This window comes from Cyprinus carpio, chromosome B16 (genome assembly GCF_018340385.1).
Source record: "Cyprinus carpio isolate SPL01 chromosome B16, ASM1834038v1, whole genome shotgun sequence".
In the NCBI taxonomy this organism is placed as follows: Eukaryota; Metazoa; Chordata; class Actinopteri; order Cypriniformes; family Cyprinidae; genus Cyprinus; species Cyprinus carpio.
Window position 1 is genome coordinate 15,938,172 of NC_056612.1, and position 12,195 is coordinate 15,950,366.

At 36.4% G+C, this 12,195-nt stretch overlaps 1 protein-coding gene across 1 annotated transcript; it reads right to left on the minus strand.

Moving 5' to 3' along the window:
• Positions 1-413: 413 nt before the first annotated feature.
• LOC109105989 (DOMON domain-containing protein FRRS1L-like) lies at positions 414-11,829 on the minus strand. Its single transcript, XM_042741083.1, has 6 exons — positions 11,197-11,829; positions 5,547-5,709; positions 4,317-4,401; positions 3,927-4,065; positions 3,607-3,853; positions 414-2,067 (listed from the first exon to the last, which is right to left on the minus strand). Exons 1-6 carry the CDS (start codon positions 11,227-11,229, stop codon positions 1,895-1,897), a joined length of 840 nt encoding a protein of 279 aa, XP_042597017.1. The 5' UTR covers positions 11,230-11,829; the 3' UTR covers positions 414-1,894.
• Between the last annotated feature and the right edge of the window lie 366 nt (positions 11,830-12,195).

Sequence of the window (12,195 nt, forward strand, 5' to 3'; positions counted from 1 at the left end):
GTGTTAAGAAAAAAAGTAAGTCAAATCGGTTTGGAACGGCATTTAAACTATAAAAGTCACAAAATGGAGGGAAAATGCCGAAAAAAATGATACTCTGTAATAATCTGATTATAAAGGATATTAAGTATTGGTTCAAAATAATATACTAGAATACAACTATTTCTTTAATGAATCATTTGCGTGAGTGAATGAATGAATGACTCGCTTGTAGCACAACAAAAAGTCACTTATCGCCATCTACGGGCGTAACAGACAAGATGACTGGATGAATTAGTGAACAAATATTTTATTGATTTTAATATCAATAAAACTATTCTTCAAGGTGCCATGTCATGACAAGTACATCGAGCTGAGACCCCGGCAAAGCGTTTTCAGTTTATCCAGACAAATATGACAACGGTACACATTTCAGCTGTCTTTCATAGCTTTATTAAAAAGTGCAGTACGTGTCGCGTTCAGGACCATCAAACAGGTATCTTTTTTTCCAATTAGAGCAAGAATTCACAGTAAACTTGTCAGAATGTATGTAAGCTGCTAATGATGCAGGAGATCTTGTGACAGTTGTTTAAAATCCCAATGGTTTACAGTCCTTCAATGCACACTCATTATTGCATATTATCTAACACTGTCAATGTCAAAATTTCAGAAGCATATTAAAATATAACAAGCATATTGTTCCTTGTCTACTGGCATATAATGTCTCCATTCATGCTACATAACATGATTTTCTCTGGCTGGAACACATCAAAAACAAATCGCATCACTCCTCCAAGTACATTTCCTCATATACTGTACCTTAAGGTGAATATAACAACATATTTAAAACTAAATACCTTTCTAAACATCTTTACGTGTTGCTCTTCAGTCTGCTATACAAATGTTATTACAGAACATTTTCAAAGGATGCCAAAAAATTAACAGAAAATCTGGTGTGATCAAAATCTTTCTACACAGGCAGTCAGTTCCTGGACTATTTGTAAGTTTTACAATGGCATGAAGTCCTTGGTATAGAAAGTCTTCAGTTCACTAAAATGAAAACCAGACGACTCTCTCCTGGACTGGTTCGGTTCCTGATCTAAATGGCTCAGATGAGGCTGGTTTGCTGGCATGCATCATTAAATACTGAGCTGGCAATGCTGGCTAACTGGAAAGCAGAGATGTTTTATGAATACTTTGCATGTGTGCAGAGCACCTCTACTGAGATTTGTCAAAACATATTCCATTCAACAGAACGCATTTCACTTCTCTGTAGAGTTCTGTAGTGGAACATTGTGTGTCGTGATATGTGCCACTGTAGAGATACGGTCACACTTACCATTGTTCAGCAAGTTTTTGTTGGTTAAATCCAGTCATTTCAATAGGAATCGTTGTTTTGGAATTTCATGTGAGGGCGAAAGATTTCCCCACACAGATTTCGCAACAGGTTTAAGTTTGGATTCACAGCTTTGACCAGCAGAAAGCTGCTTGGTTTGACAGTGATATACAATGGACTTTCTTGAATGCAAAATATTACTGAAAGTTCACTAATGTGACTACACTTTAATTATACTGAATATGAACATTAATTTGGCTCAGAATGTTTCAACTATTGTAGGCTATCCCTACCATAACATACCATTTGAGGTTTCTCTACTCTTTCATCAAAATAAAATATATTGTAATACATAAGTGTACGGTTGACCCTCCCTCCTCTAAATGAGAATCATTGCTTGTATATAAATGAATATTAATCCACAGTCCAAATACCTTTCTAGTGTACATAGATTGAGGATATTACAGAACTGCAATTTATTGCTGCCTGTTTCTAATACTGTTAAGTTGGCACACAGTCATGCTATAGTGGCTCCATAGTTTGTTGTATTCATTTCTTCTCTCAGTGACACGGCTTCGCTGGTTATGGTGTGCCCATCAGCAGGTAGAAGGTAAGAGCAACGATGAGGAGGAGGCAAAAGGGAGAGGAGAATGTCTGATAGGCTGTGGCAGGCATGAAAATGTCCTCATATTTATAGATGCTAATCATGCGATCTGACACAGGTGGGGAGTCGATGTCATGCCTTGTGATGGAACCTGAGAAGAAAAACGGAACAAGATCCCCATAAATAGGGCAATATTAAATTTGTAGCCCTAAACGAATAGTTTAAAATGAAAATTTGCTAGCACTTCACTCAATCCAAGACGTAGATGTAGTAATTTCATACAGCATTACATTAACTTTCTCACAAGTGAACCCTTTGCAGTGAATGGGTGCCATCAGTTCAAACAGCTGACAAAAGCATCACAATAATCCACATGACTCCAGTCCATCAATTAATGTCTTTTGAAGTGAAAACTGCATGTTTACAAGCAACAAATCCATCATTAAGGCATTTTAACTTTAAACCATCACTACTGGCCAAAATACCAATTATATAACCAATTAATACCAGTTAATAATGCTCCTCCAATGAGAAAAGTCTATCCTCTGTTGTCCTCTCACATCAAAATCCACTGAATATTTAAAACTGTTTTGTGTGTGTGTGTGTGTGTATTTTGTTTGTAAAATGTGTGTATATTTTTCTCATGATTCAGACCTTTTCACTGGAGTAAGCAATATTATGGATCGATGACTCATATTTTAGCCAGAAGCAATGGTTTAAAGTTAAAAACCTCTTATGATTGATTTGTTTATTAAAAAAAACACACAGCTTTTGCTTGACAAGACATTGCTTAAAGTCATGTTATATGTTATTGTGATGTTTTGATCAGCTGTTTAGACTCTAATTCTGAAAACACCTATCACTGGATCCATTTACTCCATTTTCCCCGCCAGCATTTTTGAAAAACGTTGCCAGACACCGTCAGCAATTTTGATGATTTTTACTAAAATTTGATGGCCTATGAATATTTGAATATGCAAAATAAAGATCATAGCCTCTACTTTTAAACAACAACAACAAAAAAACCCCAACAGTTTTATTCTAGCTTAAAGCATTCTTTTTTTACCAACACTTGAATATAGTTTTTTAATCAATACTTGAATATAGGTAGGTTTCATAAAAAAAGTATAATTTTGAGCAAAAATCACATAAAAACAAAAAATTATCAAAAAAAACTATATCTGGATAATATTCAGTACGATTATCAAAGCATAAATCCAGTAAATCGCTTCCATCAACACCTCCAAAGCTTGCACAGCCATATACCACTTTCTGGATCATAATGTTACTCCATAACATTATGCAGTTTTCATTTATATGCTGTATATTGCTGATGATCGCAATATTTATCATATGCATCTGTTTACATAAGAGATCACTAGTTTTTCAGTCCTGTTCACGTGTGTTTTTGGTTCGGGAATTTTTGTACTAGTTCAGAAGATGTGTAATAGCTCCTAAAAAACTCACAAACAAAACTGAAACAATGACTAAAAAAACACAACAAAACTCCTCAATGGCGGGGAAAGAGTTAATAAACAAGTGATGAAATGCTAAATTTGTTACAAACAAATCTGTTATGATGAGGAAACAAACTCATCTACATCTCTGATGGCCTGGGGGTGAGTAAATTTTCAGCAAATTTTCATTTTTGTATGAACTGCTCTTTTGAAACCAGGCTGTATGTCTTTACCTTGTATGGCAGGTCCCCAAGCGAACAGATAATACCAGCTGAGGTGCAGGTCCACCAGCGTCTCCTCCCGTGGCACGTAAAGAGGCCGTTTGAAGCGGCACGTGACACGGTTGTTTTCAAAGATGCCCTCCTCATCCCGCGCTGGGTTGCGTTTGATCTCTTTGGCCCACTGGCCCACGTTGTAGAAATGATGTATCCGTACACGTCCGTTATCGTCATGAACACAGCCCATGACATCATCACCTCCCTACAACAACAATATCATTGTGTATTTCTTAGCAGGCTTTCACACAATATATATGTAATCCCTCTCTCTTTACCATTTTTTTGTCAGAGGAGAAACCGACAGCAACCCATCCATCAGTGTCTGCACTCATCTCGAATTCCACATCTGTGCCAATGCGTCTGAAACTCAGGAAGTAGTCACAGGTCTCTGCATCACAGCCTGGTTTACCATATCTACAGCAACAGAAGAGAGACAAAGTGATGACTTTCTTTTTTTGGGTGAACTTACTCCTGTATGAACAATCATCAGCACAGACCTACAAAGATTCATGGTATGCATGTCTATTTTATGTATATATTATGAGTGTACTGGACAGCATGGCAGACTGCAGCTTGATTCTGCATTACGGCATGCAATGCACAGTTTGATGCCACAATAACCCATTGTTTATAAATTCAATTTAACCTTTATTCCATGCACTCACCTGATGCATCCTTTGGTTATTCCACAGTCACTAACTTTGATGCGGGCAAATGGGTCTACAGGGGGTGCAGCTGGGAAGGGGTAACCTATTTGAGACATTAGACAACAACACATAAACTGGTTTCAGCTAGTCCTACTACTAAAATAATAATTAATGATGTCATATTTTTTATGTTACATTTTAATTTTACTTAATACACTGTAATGCGGCAGGGGCAATTTAACCTTAGTTTTGGGTAAAGTTTTCGTAATATAGTATGTTATGTAATACTTTTTTTCAGACCCAAACACACACATACACACACAATGGTAATAAACAATAATTTACACTGTCTTGCATTTTATATTTTATGACATGACACACTACTGTTCAAAGGATTGGGATCGGTAAGGTTTTTTTTTAATCAAAAGTGGCAATAAAGACATTTACAATGTTACAAACGATTTCAATTTCAATAAATTCTGTTCTTTTGACATTTCTATTCATCAAATAATCCTAAAAAAAAGTTTAAGGTTTCCACGAAAATACTGAGCTATTTTCAGCATTGATAATAATAAGAAATGTTTCTTGAGCACCAAATCAGTGTATTTGAATTATTTCTGAAGGATCATGTGACACTAAAGACCGGACAAAAACATTAAAATCTTTGCAACCCCAAACCTTTGAATGGTAGTGTATTTTCTATTGTATTGTACATTATACATAATACTGTATATTCACACATGTGTGCTTTTAAGAACTATCCAAACTTACACAGCTGTACCTACAACACTGGGCCAGTCATGTGGCAATAAGAGTTTCTATTCTATTCTGTTCTGTTCTATTCTATTTGATGTGTTGTGACTTTATGAATCACTGTCTGAGTATCTGCAGTTTATTTAAAAAGTAGATTACAAAATAGGGGAGTTGGGAAAGCCTGTGGGTAACAGGTCTGAATGTGAGTTTCACAGGCTTTTGGGGTGCTGACCAAGGTGCTGATGTTGTACCATATGAGTGAAAATGATTATATTAGCGAATCAAAACCAAATTCTTATAAAACTATTGCTAATAATTATCACTAACAGACAACACTATTAACCTAATTAATAGGCCTGTGATCGAGGGAGGGCATCAGACGGTGACCATTCACTGCATGTATTCAGTGATCCTACTGCACTCATGTATACCGAGTGAGAAACATAACAAAACCAGCATTCATGACTTAAGCGCAATTGTTTTATTCCATCGTACCTTCGTCGGAGAGGTATCTGGACTCGAGGAACTCGGAGGCGAATGTGCTGTAGGAATCCTTATGGGGTTCTTCATGCCCCGGCTCTCCGTGTTCTCCATGACCGGCCCGCAGAACATTATCATCGGTAGGGCTGGCAGAAACGGCATCCAGCAGAACAGAGATCTGCAGCAGCGGATGCAGAAGAAACATGACTGCAAATTATACGATAATTGTTATTGTACGCGCGAAGAGACTCCAGTCTGATTTACTAGTCGTCGCATTCCAGTACTGATGCTTAGATTGATAACAAATAATACAATGTAGCTAATTAAATCGCTTTCATGATAAAACGTTTCGGTTGGTCCGCGGGGGAGGGGGTGCTGAGAGGCGAGAGGCTCGGGTGCCGTTAATGAATAGGGCCAAACCAATCCGCTTATGGTGAGATTTGTAACCGATAGTGATGTTGCTTGATAATGACACGGCGCTCAGTGATAGTATCAGCTGTATACACTATTTAGCAATAGTATTTTTTTTTTATTATTACATTATTGTACATTTTCTGAATCATTAGGACCGTCGCACACTGTTTTGACACATTACGTCTCCCCTCTCTGGTCGTGTTTTCTTCGCCTTGCACGTCAATCGATCGAGATTGCCAGTATTGCGTTCCAATAGCATCGCGCTACGTGTGGAAATCACTTGCAGCATAAAAAACATATAAAAAAAAAAAAACCTAATAATATAAAAAAAATAATTAAAAATTTTTACATAGCCTATGTTAGATTTCTAAAGACATAAACAGGCCTAATTCTACTGTAAATTATCATAAATGTTTTTCTAATAAAATATATGAATAAAATTATAATTCAAAGATAAAAAGGTACTACCAAAAAATCAATAACAAAATAAATACTATAAACAAAATAATTTAAAAAATAATTACGTAAGAATCACCTTATAGTTAGTCAAATTATTTATTTCCAGAATTATTTAAAAAATAATTAAAAACTTATTTTAGTTCTCAGTTATGTTGCATTATATGTGGTTTAGTTCATGTTTACATGATTTTTAGTGTCTTTATTTATTTGTTTATTTATTAGGGGTAGCAGTTTTTAACAATTTTGGTAAAGTTTTTTATTTTGTTATTGGTCAGTTGCTGTGGAGCCAATTTAAACGCCATCATGTGACTTTTCTTTGTACCACCAGATATATTATTATACATTTTACAGTAACAAACAGATTGAAATAGATTTGTATATAATATTATAAAAAAATTATGACATAGGCCTAGGCACTAACATATATAGCCCTTTAAACTTTTTGGAACATTGTGATTGAATTTATTTTATAGAATAATTCTGGCAACCCATTCTTAGATTTAAGTGTTTAAATCTACAATGGCATTTTATTATTATTATTATTATTATTATTATTATTATTATTATTATTATTATTATTATTATTATTATTTAATCTTTTTAAACCATAAGCTTTTGTGCTTTTCACACAGTGGGGGAGAATGTAAACCTCACGTAAACCACAAGATGGCAGTGTTTAATTTCTAAACAGAAAAGATGTGGCGAAGGCTTCAAATGATTTGGTTAATATACTGCACCATGAATCTACAACGTTTAAATTTTGCAGAAATATGGGGAATTATGATGCTTATGCAATATTGAAACTATTTACTACAGTGTACAATAAAATTATCCTTTTAATTTTGGTCACACTGAAACAGATTTGCATGTATTCCCCTATATAATTTGCACAATTCTTTCCTTCTCATGTTTCAACAACCCCTCTGTCACATGTCACTTAAAATTTTAAGGGATGACTTTTTTTGGCCATTATCTGAGTAATATGGTGGAATGTGATTCAAGATTATCATTAAAGACACCAAAATCAGTAGCAATTTGCCAACAAGTACAACTGCAACAACCACACTAACAGAAAACAATAAACTGATGTCTCAGTAGTGCTGATCCTTCACGTTAAATTGACAAGCTATCTGTTCTTGGAAAGAGAATGTCTAAAATGAAGACCACATGGAACGAGATCACAAGGCTTGTTGAGTTACAAAACAAAGATTAAAGGACAGAGCCATGGATTTAAAAAAATAAAATAAAAACAGAATGGAACATCCAAAACAGAAGCTCTGGAAACTTTTAAACAAAAGCTAATACTAGCCAGAGACTCAGTTAAGACACTAACTACATGCTCTCTTCTCTAAAGAGCTATCGAGAAGGTGCTCACAGCTGCAGTACATAAGAGACCATAAACAGATACATGAAGAGCTAAAAATGAATCATACTGGAAAGATTTATGGGATAGAAACTAAAAACAGAAGAGCAGTTCTCACTACCTAAAGACCTTAGAAAATAAGTGATATAATAAGTGAGATTCTGAATAGTCTAAAAATAATATAATATAATTTAATATAATATAATATAATATAATATAATATAATATAATATAATATAATATAATATAATATAATATAATATAATATAATATAATATAATATAATGACTATTAAGACTAACACAGCCAGTATTATTAGAGGTATTTACATTATACTCAAATATCCATTTCTCACATTCACATTGTGCAGTTACAGATGCCAAGTGGCACTAGCCACAATTTACAGCTTTAAATTCACCCCTGCAAGGTGTCCACTTACACGCAGGCACCTCTAAATCAGTCTCTCCAGTATTCTCAGGATATGGCCAATTACCCGCTGCTTAGCAGGACTATTAAAGTCTACCTAAACCAACATCAGCTTTAATAGCCCTATCCCATCAGCACCCATATACACACCGATATAGACGTGCTCTCATACACATGTCATATAGTTATAAGATTCCATCCTCCCCCATTGGCCACGCCACCATCCCCCCTCCTGCCATCACACAGGCATGATCACTCTGTGTCTAATAGCCTTACCCAATTACAGCCACAGTGCTAGAGGAGAAAGGATGATGAGATCCCCTAACATGTTAATGAAGAACCTACGGCATACCTGCCTTATCTTAATAACCTAAAACACACACATACACTCTCACACTCACACACACAGAGCAATCTGCCAAATGTCAATTGTGTGTCTCCTGGGTATGTGTGTGAGAGCGTGTGATTGACACAGAGACAATGGCCGCAGGTCCCATTCATAAACGCAGAGGGGAGACGAACTGATGGAGGGAAAGGAAGAGAGAAAGACGGAGGTAGAGAGACAAGTATTCTAATGTTATAATAGAACCTGCTTGACCACAGAGTTTTAAAACCAAAACAGTATCTGCAAACTAACAAAATATTAATTTGAAATGTTCAAGACTATTTTTAAGGCATGTTATGCATTTTAACATACACAAAGTAAATTTCAACATGCAGTGCTGACAGCAAATGATGTCTGATTTTCACTTGTTAATTAACATATTCAAAAAGGTATTAACAGTAACAGTGAAAAAAACAGGTGTATGTCTACTTTAAAAAAGTGACGGCAAAAAAATTGCATACCTTTTTTTTACATTTGAATTTACGTAATTAGTCAATGTAAATGTCACTAAAATGTCAAGCTGCCAACATAAAATCATTCATGCCATCATTCAAGATAAAATATTTAAGTTATCAAAATGAATTCTAAGCAAGAAAGTTCCCTTTATTTGAACGGTTTTAACGTCTATATTATAGGAGAGTGAAATGCTTGCAATTAGAGAGTTTGACTCCTAACCTTAAGGTTGTGGGTTCAAGTCTCGGGCCGGCAATACCACAATTGAGGTGCCCTTGAGCAAGGCACCGAACCCCCAACTGCTCCCCGGGCGCCGCAGCATAAATGGCTGCCCAATGCTCCGGGTGTGTGTTCACGGTGTGTATGCACTTTGGATGGGTTAAATGCAGAGCACGAATTCTGAGTATGGGTCACCATACTTGGGCTGTATGTCACGTCACGTCACTTTCGTCACTTTCATTAAGTCGAGATGCAATGGAAGTAGCTTTTCTTCTCTTTTGTGATGTACATTTAACTGAACAGTATTATCATAAAGGACAAAACTTGACTTGAACTTATTTGAGAGGCAGATCTGAATGGAAGCTTGCACTTGATAAGAAAAGGGCATGATTTAATAAATGTAAACATTTTGTAAGTGACTAGAGAAGTCTAACAGGTGTCCTGACATTTTATCCTACCCGTCAGATTTTCCTACCAGGGTTTATTGCGCATGCACACATCAATATCGCATCCTTTTAATCATGCTAAACAATGATTTTTAATGTATCTGCATTACTGTAAGGGTAGGTTTAGGGTTGGGGTAGGTGTAGACTTTAATAAAACCACAATCCAAATCTAACAAATTTACGTTCTGGGAACGTTAGTTCCCAGCTAACAATTTTACGTTCTGGGAACGTTAGTTTTTGGTTCCCAGAACGTTCCCAAGAACGTTCCCTATTGGTAATCCAGGAAAGTTTTCTTAACGTAAATAGAACGTTCCCGGGAACATTCCCTTTAGGTTATAAAAATATAACCTAAAAATAACCTACAGGGAACGTTCCCAGAACGTTCTCCACAAAAAAAAAAACAAAACCTAAAAACAACCTACAGGGAATGATCCTAGAAATATCTTAACTTTACCACAAAAAAACAACAAAAACGGAAACAGTGCTACAATTACTGTGTTTGCTGGGCTGTAGCTGTATCCCTTCTAGCTACAACCGCGAATATAACACATAATTACTTTATTTGCATTACTGTATGGGTAGGTTTAGGGTTGTGGTAGGTGTAGACATTAATAAACCATAACTTTAAAGTAGCATTTTTTGTTGTTGAATTGTACTACCCACTGTTTTAATGGAAGGTAGGAAATTCTGACAGGGTAGGACAAATCGACAGAATACAGGCATGCGTGACCAAAGAGAACAAAATTCTAAGAAATTTAGAAAATAGTGAATTTTCATTACTTGCCAGCTTTAAACTACTGACATTGTTATGATGCCGAAAAACAGTAACCTGTTAAGAAAAACAAATGTTAAAAAAAAAAAAAAAAAACCTGTAGGAAAAAAAAGTAAACCAAAGTAACCATAATTATTTGTGCTGCAGTGCATTGCTGGGAGATGTAGGTTTCTGTGTACAATTAAAAAAAAAAAAAAACAAAAAAAAAAAAAAACCATCAGCCCTGATTAGATCACTTGCTGTACTTGTTGGTTCAACTTAAAAACCTTTTAAAAAAAAAATCATTTTGCAGTTGAAAAACTGCATCAAGACGCATTACGTGATCATAAAAGTTGCAAGCTTTTCAGAGTAAACAAACAAACAAACAAACAAACAAACAATCAAAAAAACAAACAAACAGGCAAATTATTATTATTATTGCTTTTAAAGGAGAGCATGTTCAACCCCTAATGTCCCGCATACTCAAGGACACATGCAAACTTAACATAAACCAGATTCACATCCCACCATGTGTGAACGCCTGCTGGACTGTGTTAAACCAGGGCACAGTTTCCCCTCCATAGCTTTCTTTTATTCCAACATTACATATATTTTACAGATACTATTTGAGTGTGAAGACACACCCTGAAACACTTCATGGTTATTGACAGAAAGAAAAAGGGCCCTATTATTCCTGAGAGAGCTTGTGTGTGAGGCTTCATCTCAACTTGTCAACAGTCCTTACTTACTGTCAGCAGAGCAAGCACGGGTGACATACCCATCACTCTTTCCCTCGCTTTGAGTATAGTACACTGAACAGACACGCACACATCCGGAAGGATCGATAGGTCTGTTTTGCCCACTGAAGACGGGACTGTCTGCCGCGGCCTAATCTCCGCGTCCCCGGGAGCACATTATGGGCACGTGCCGGGTGTTAACCCATTAATCTGGCGATGGTCGGATGCGTTATGTTCTCTCTCCCACGGGACTGTGTTGTGCTGATAGATTGAGCTCTATGTGTGTGCGCACACAGCAAAGAGTGATCTTCTATTCTTAGTTTGAGCAAATAGAGATCGAAGGCCAGCACTTGTGAGCTTTCCGTTTCTCTCTTTGTCTCTCTGGCGCTCATTTGGAGTCTGGTCACAGATATCTCCGCTTTGTCTGACTGCAGCTTGATTGCTGTTTGATCCTCGAGCGAACGCGTTTCTCTTGCAAGCTTGTCCCGTCAATCTGTTTGCTTTGCGCTATTTGTTTCCGCGGTTATACAGGTGTACTCAGCTAATCTGATTGGTTTGACAGAGGCTGTTAGAACACAAACAGCCGCGTGTTCCAATCAATAGCGTCATTAAACGTGAATTAGCGCTAACTCAATCAAACTACCCAGTTTAGCACCAATCTCGGTCGTTTACCTTGGTTATACAGGGAGGCCATATTGCTAACCTACATGTTCATCTTTAAAAAATGAAATATTGAATAACACCACAAAACTTCAGAAGGGATGGGATGATGGAAGGAGTCTCCATGGTCTTCTCTAACATATCTAATAGTGAATTTTTGCAGAACACTTCAGATGTTTTTAAATCCAGGGTATGTTTGCTGACTGCCACTTGTCGATGTGTTGTTTGACAAAATGCTTTGTTTGGGTGATTAGTCTGTCTACAGGTACACACTGATCAATCACATCTCCATGCCATGTGTGTCAAGATGCATTATATGTCAGATACATATGCCATTATGTTTCTTTCCAG

Excerpts from the sequence above, each read along its gene's own strand:
- LOC109105989 (XM_042741083.1), bottom strand. The coding sequence starts at position 11,229 with ATGGGTATGTCACCCGTGCTTGCTCTGCTGACA. Across the intron at positions 4,402-5,546 it reads CAGATACCTCTCCGACGAAG|GTTACCCCTTCCCAGCTGCA; the intron begins GTACGATGGAAT and ends TGTCTCAAATAG. Across the intron at positions 4,066-4,316 it reads ATAACCAAAGGATGCATCAG|ATATGGTAAACCAGGCTGTG; the intron begins GTGAGTGCATGG and ends CTGTTGCTGTAG.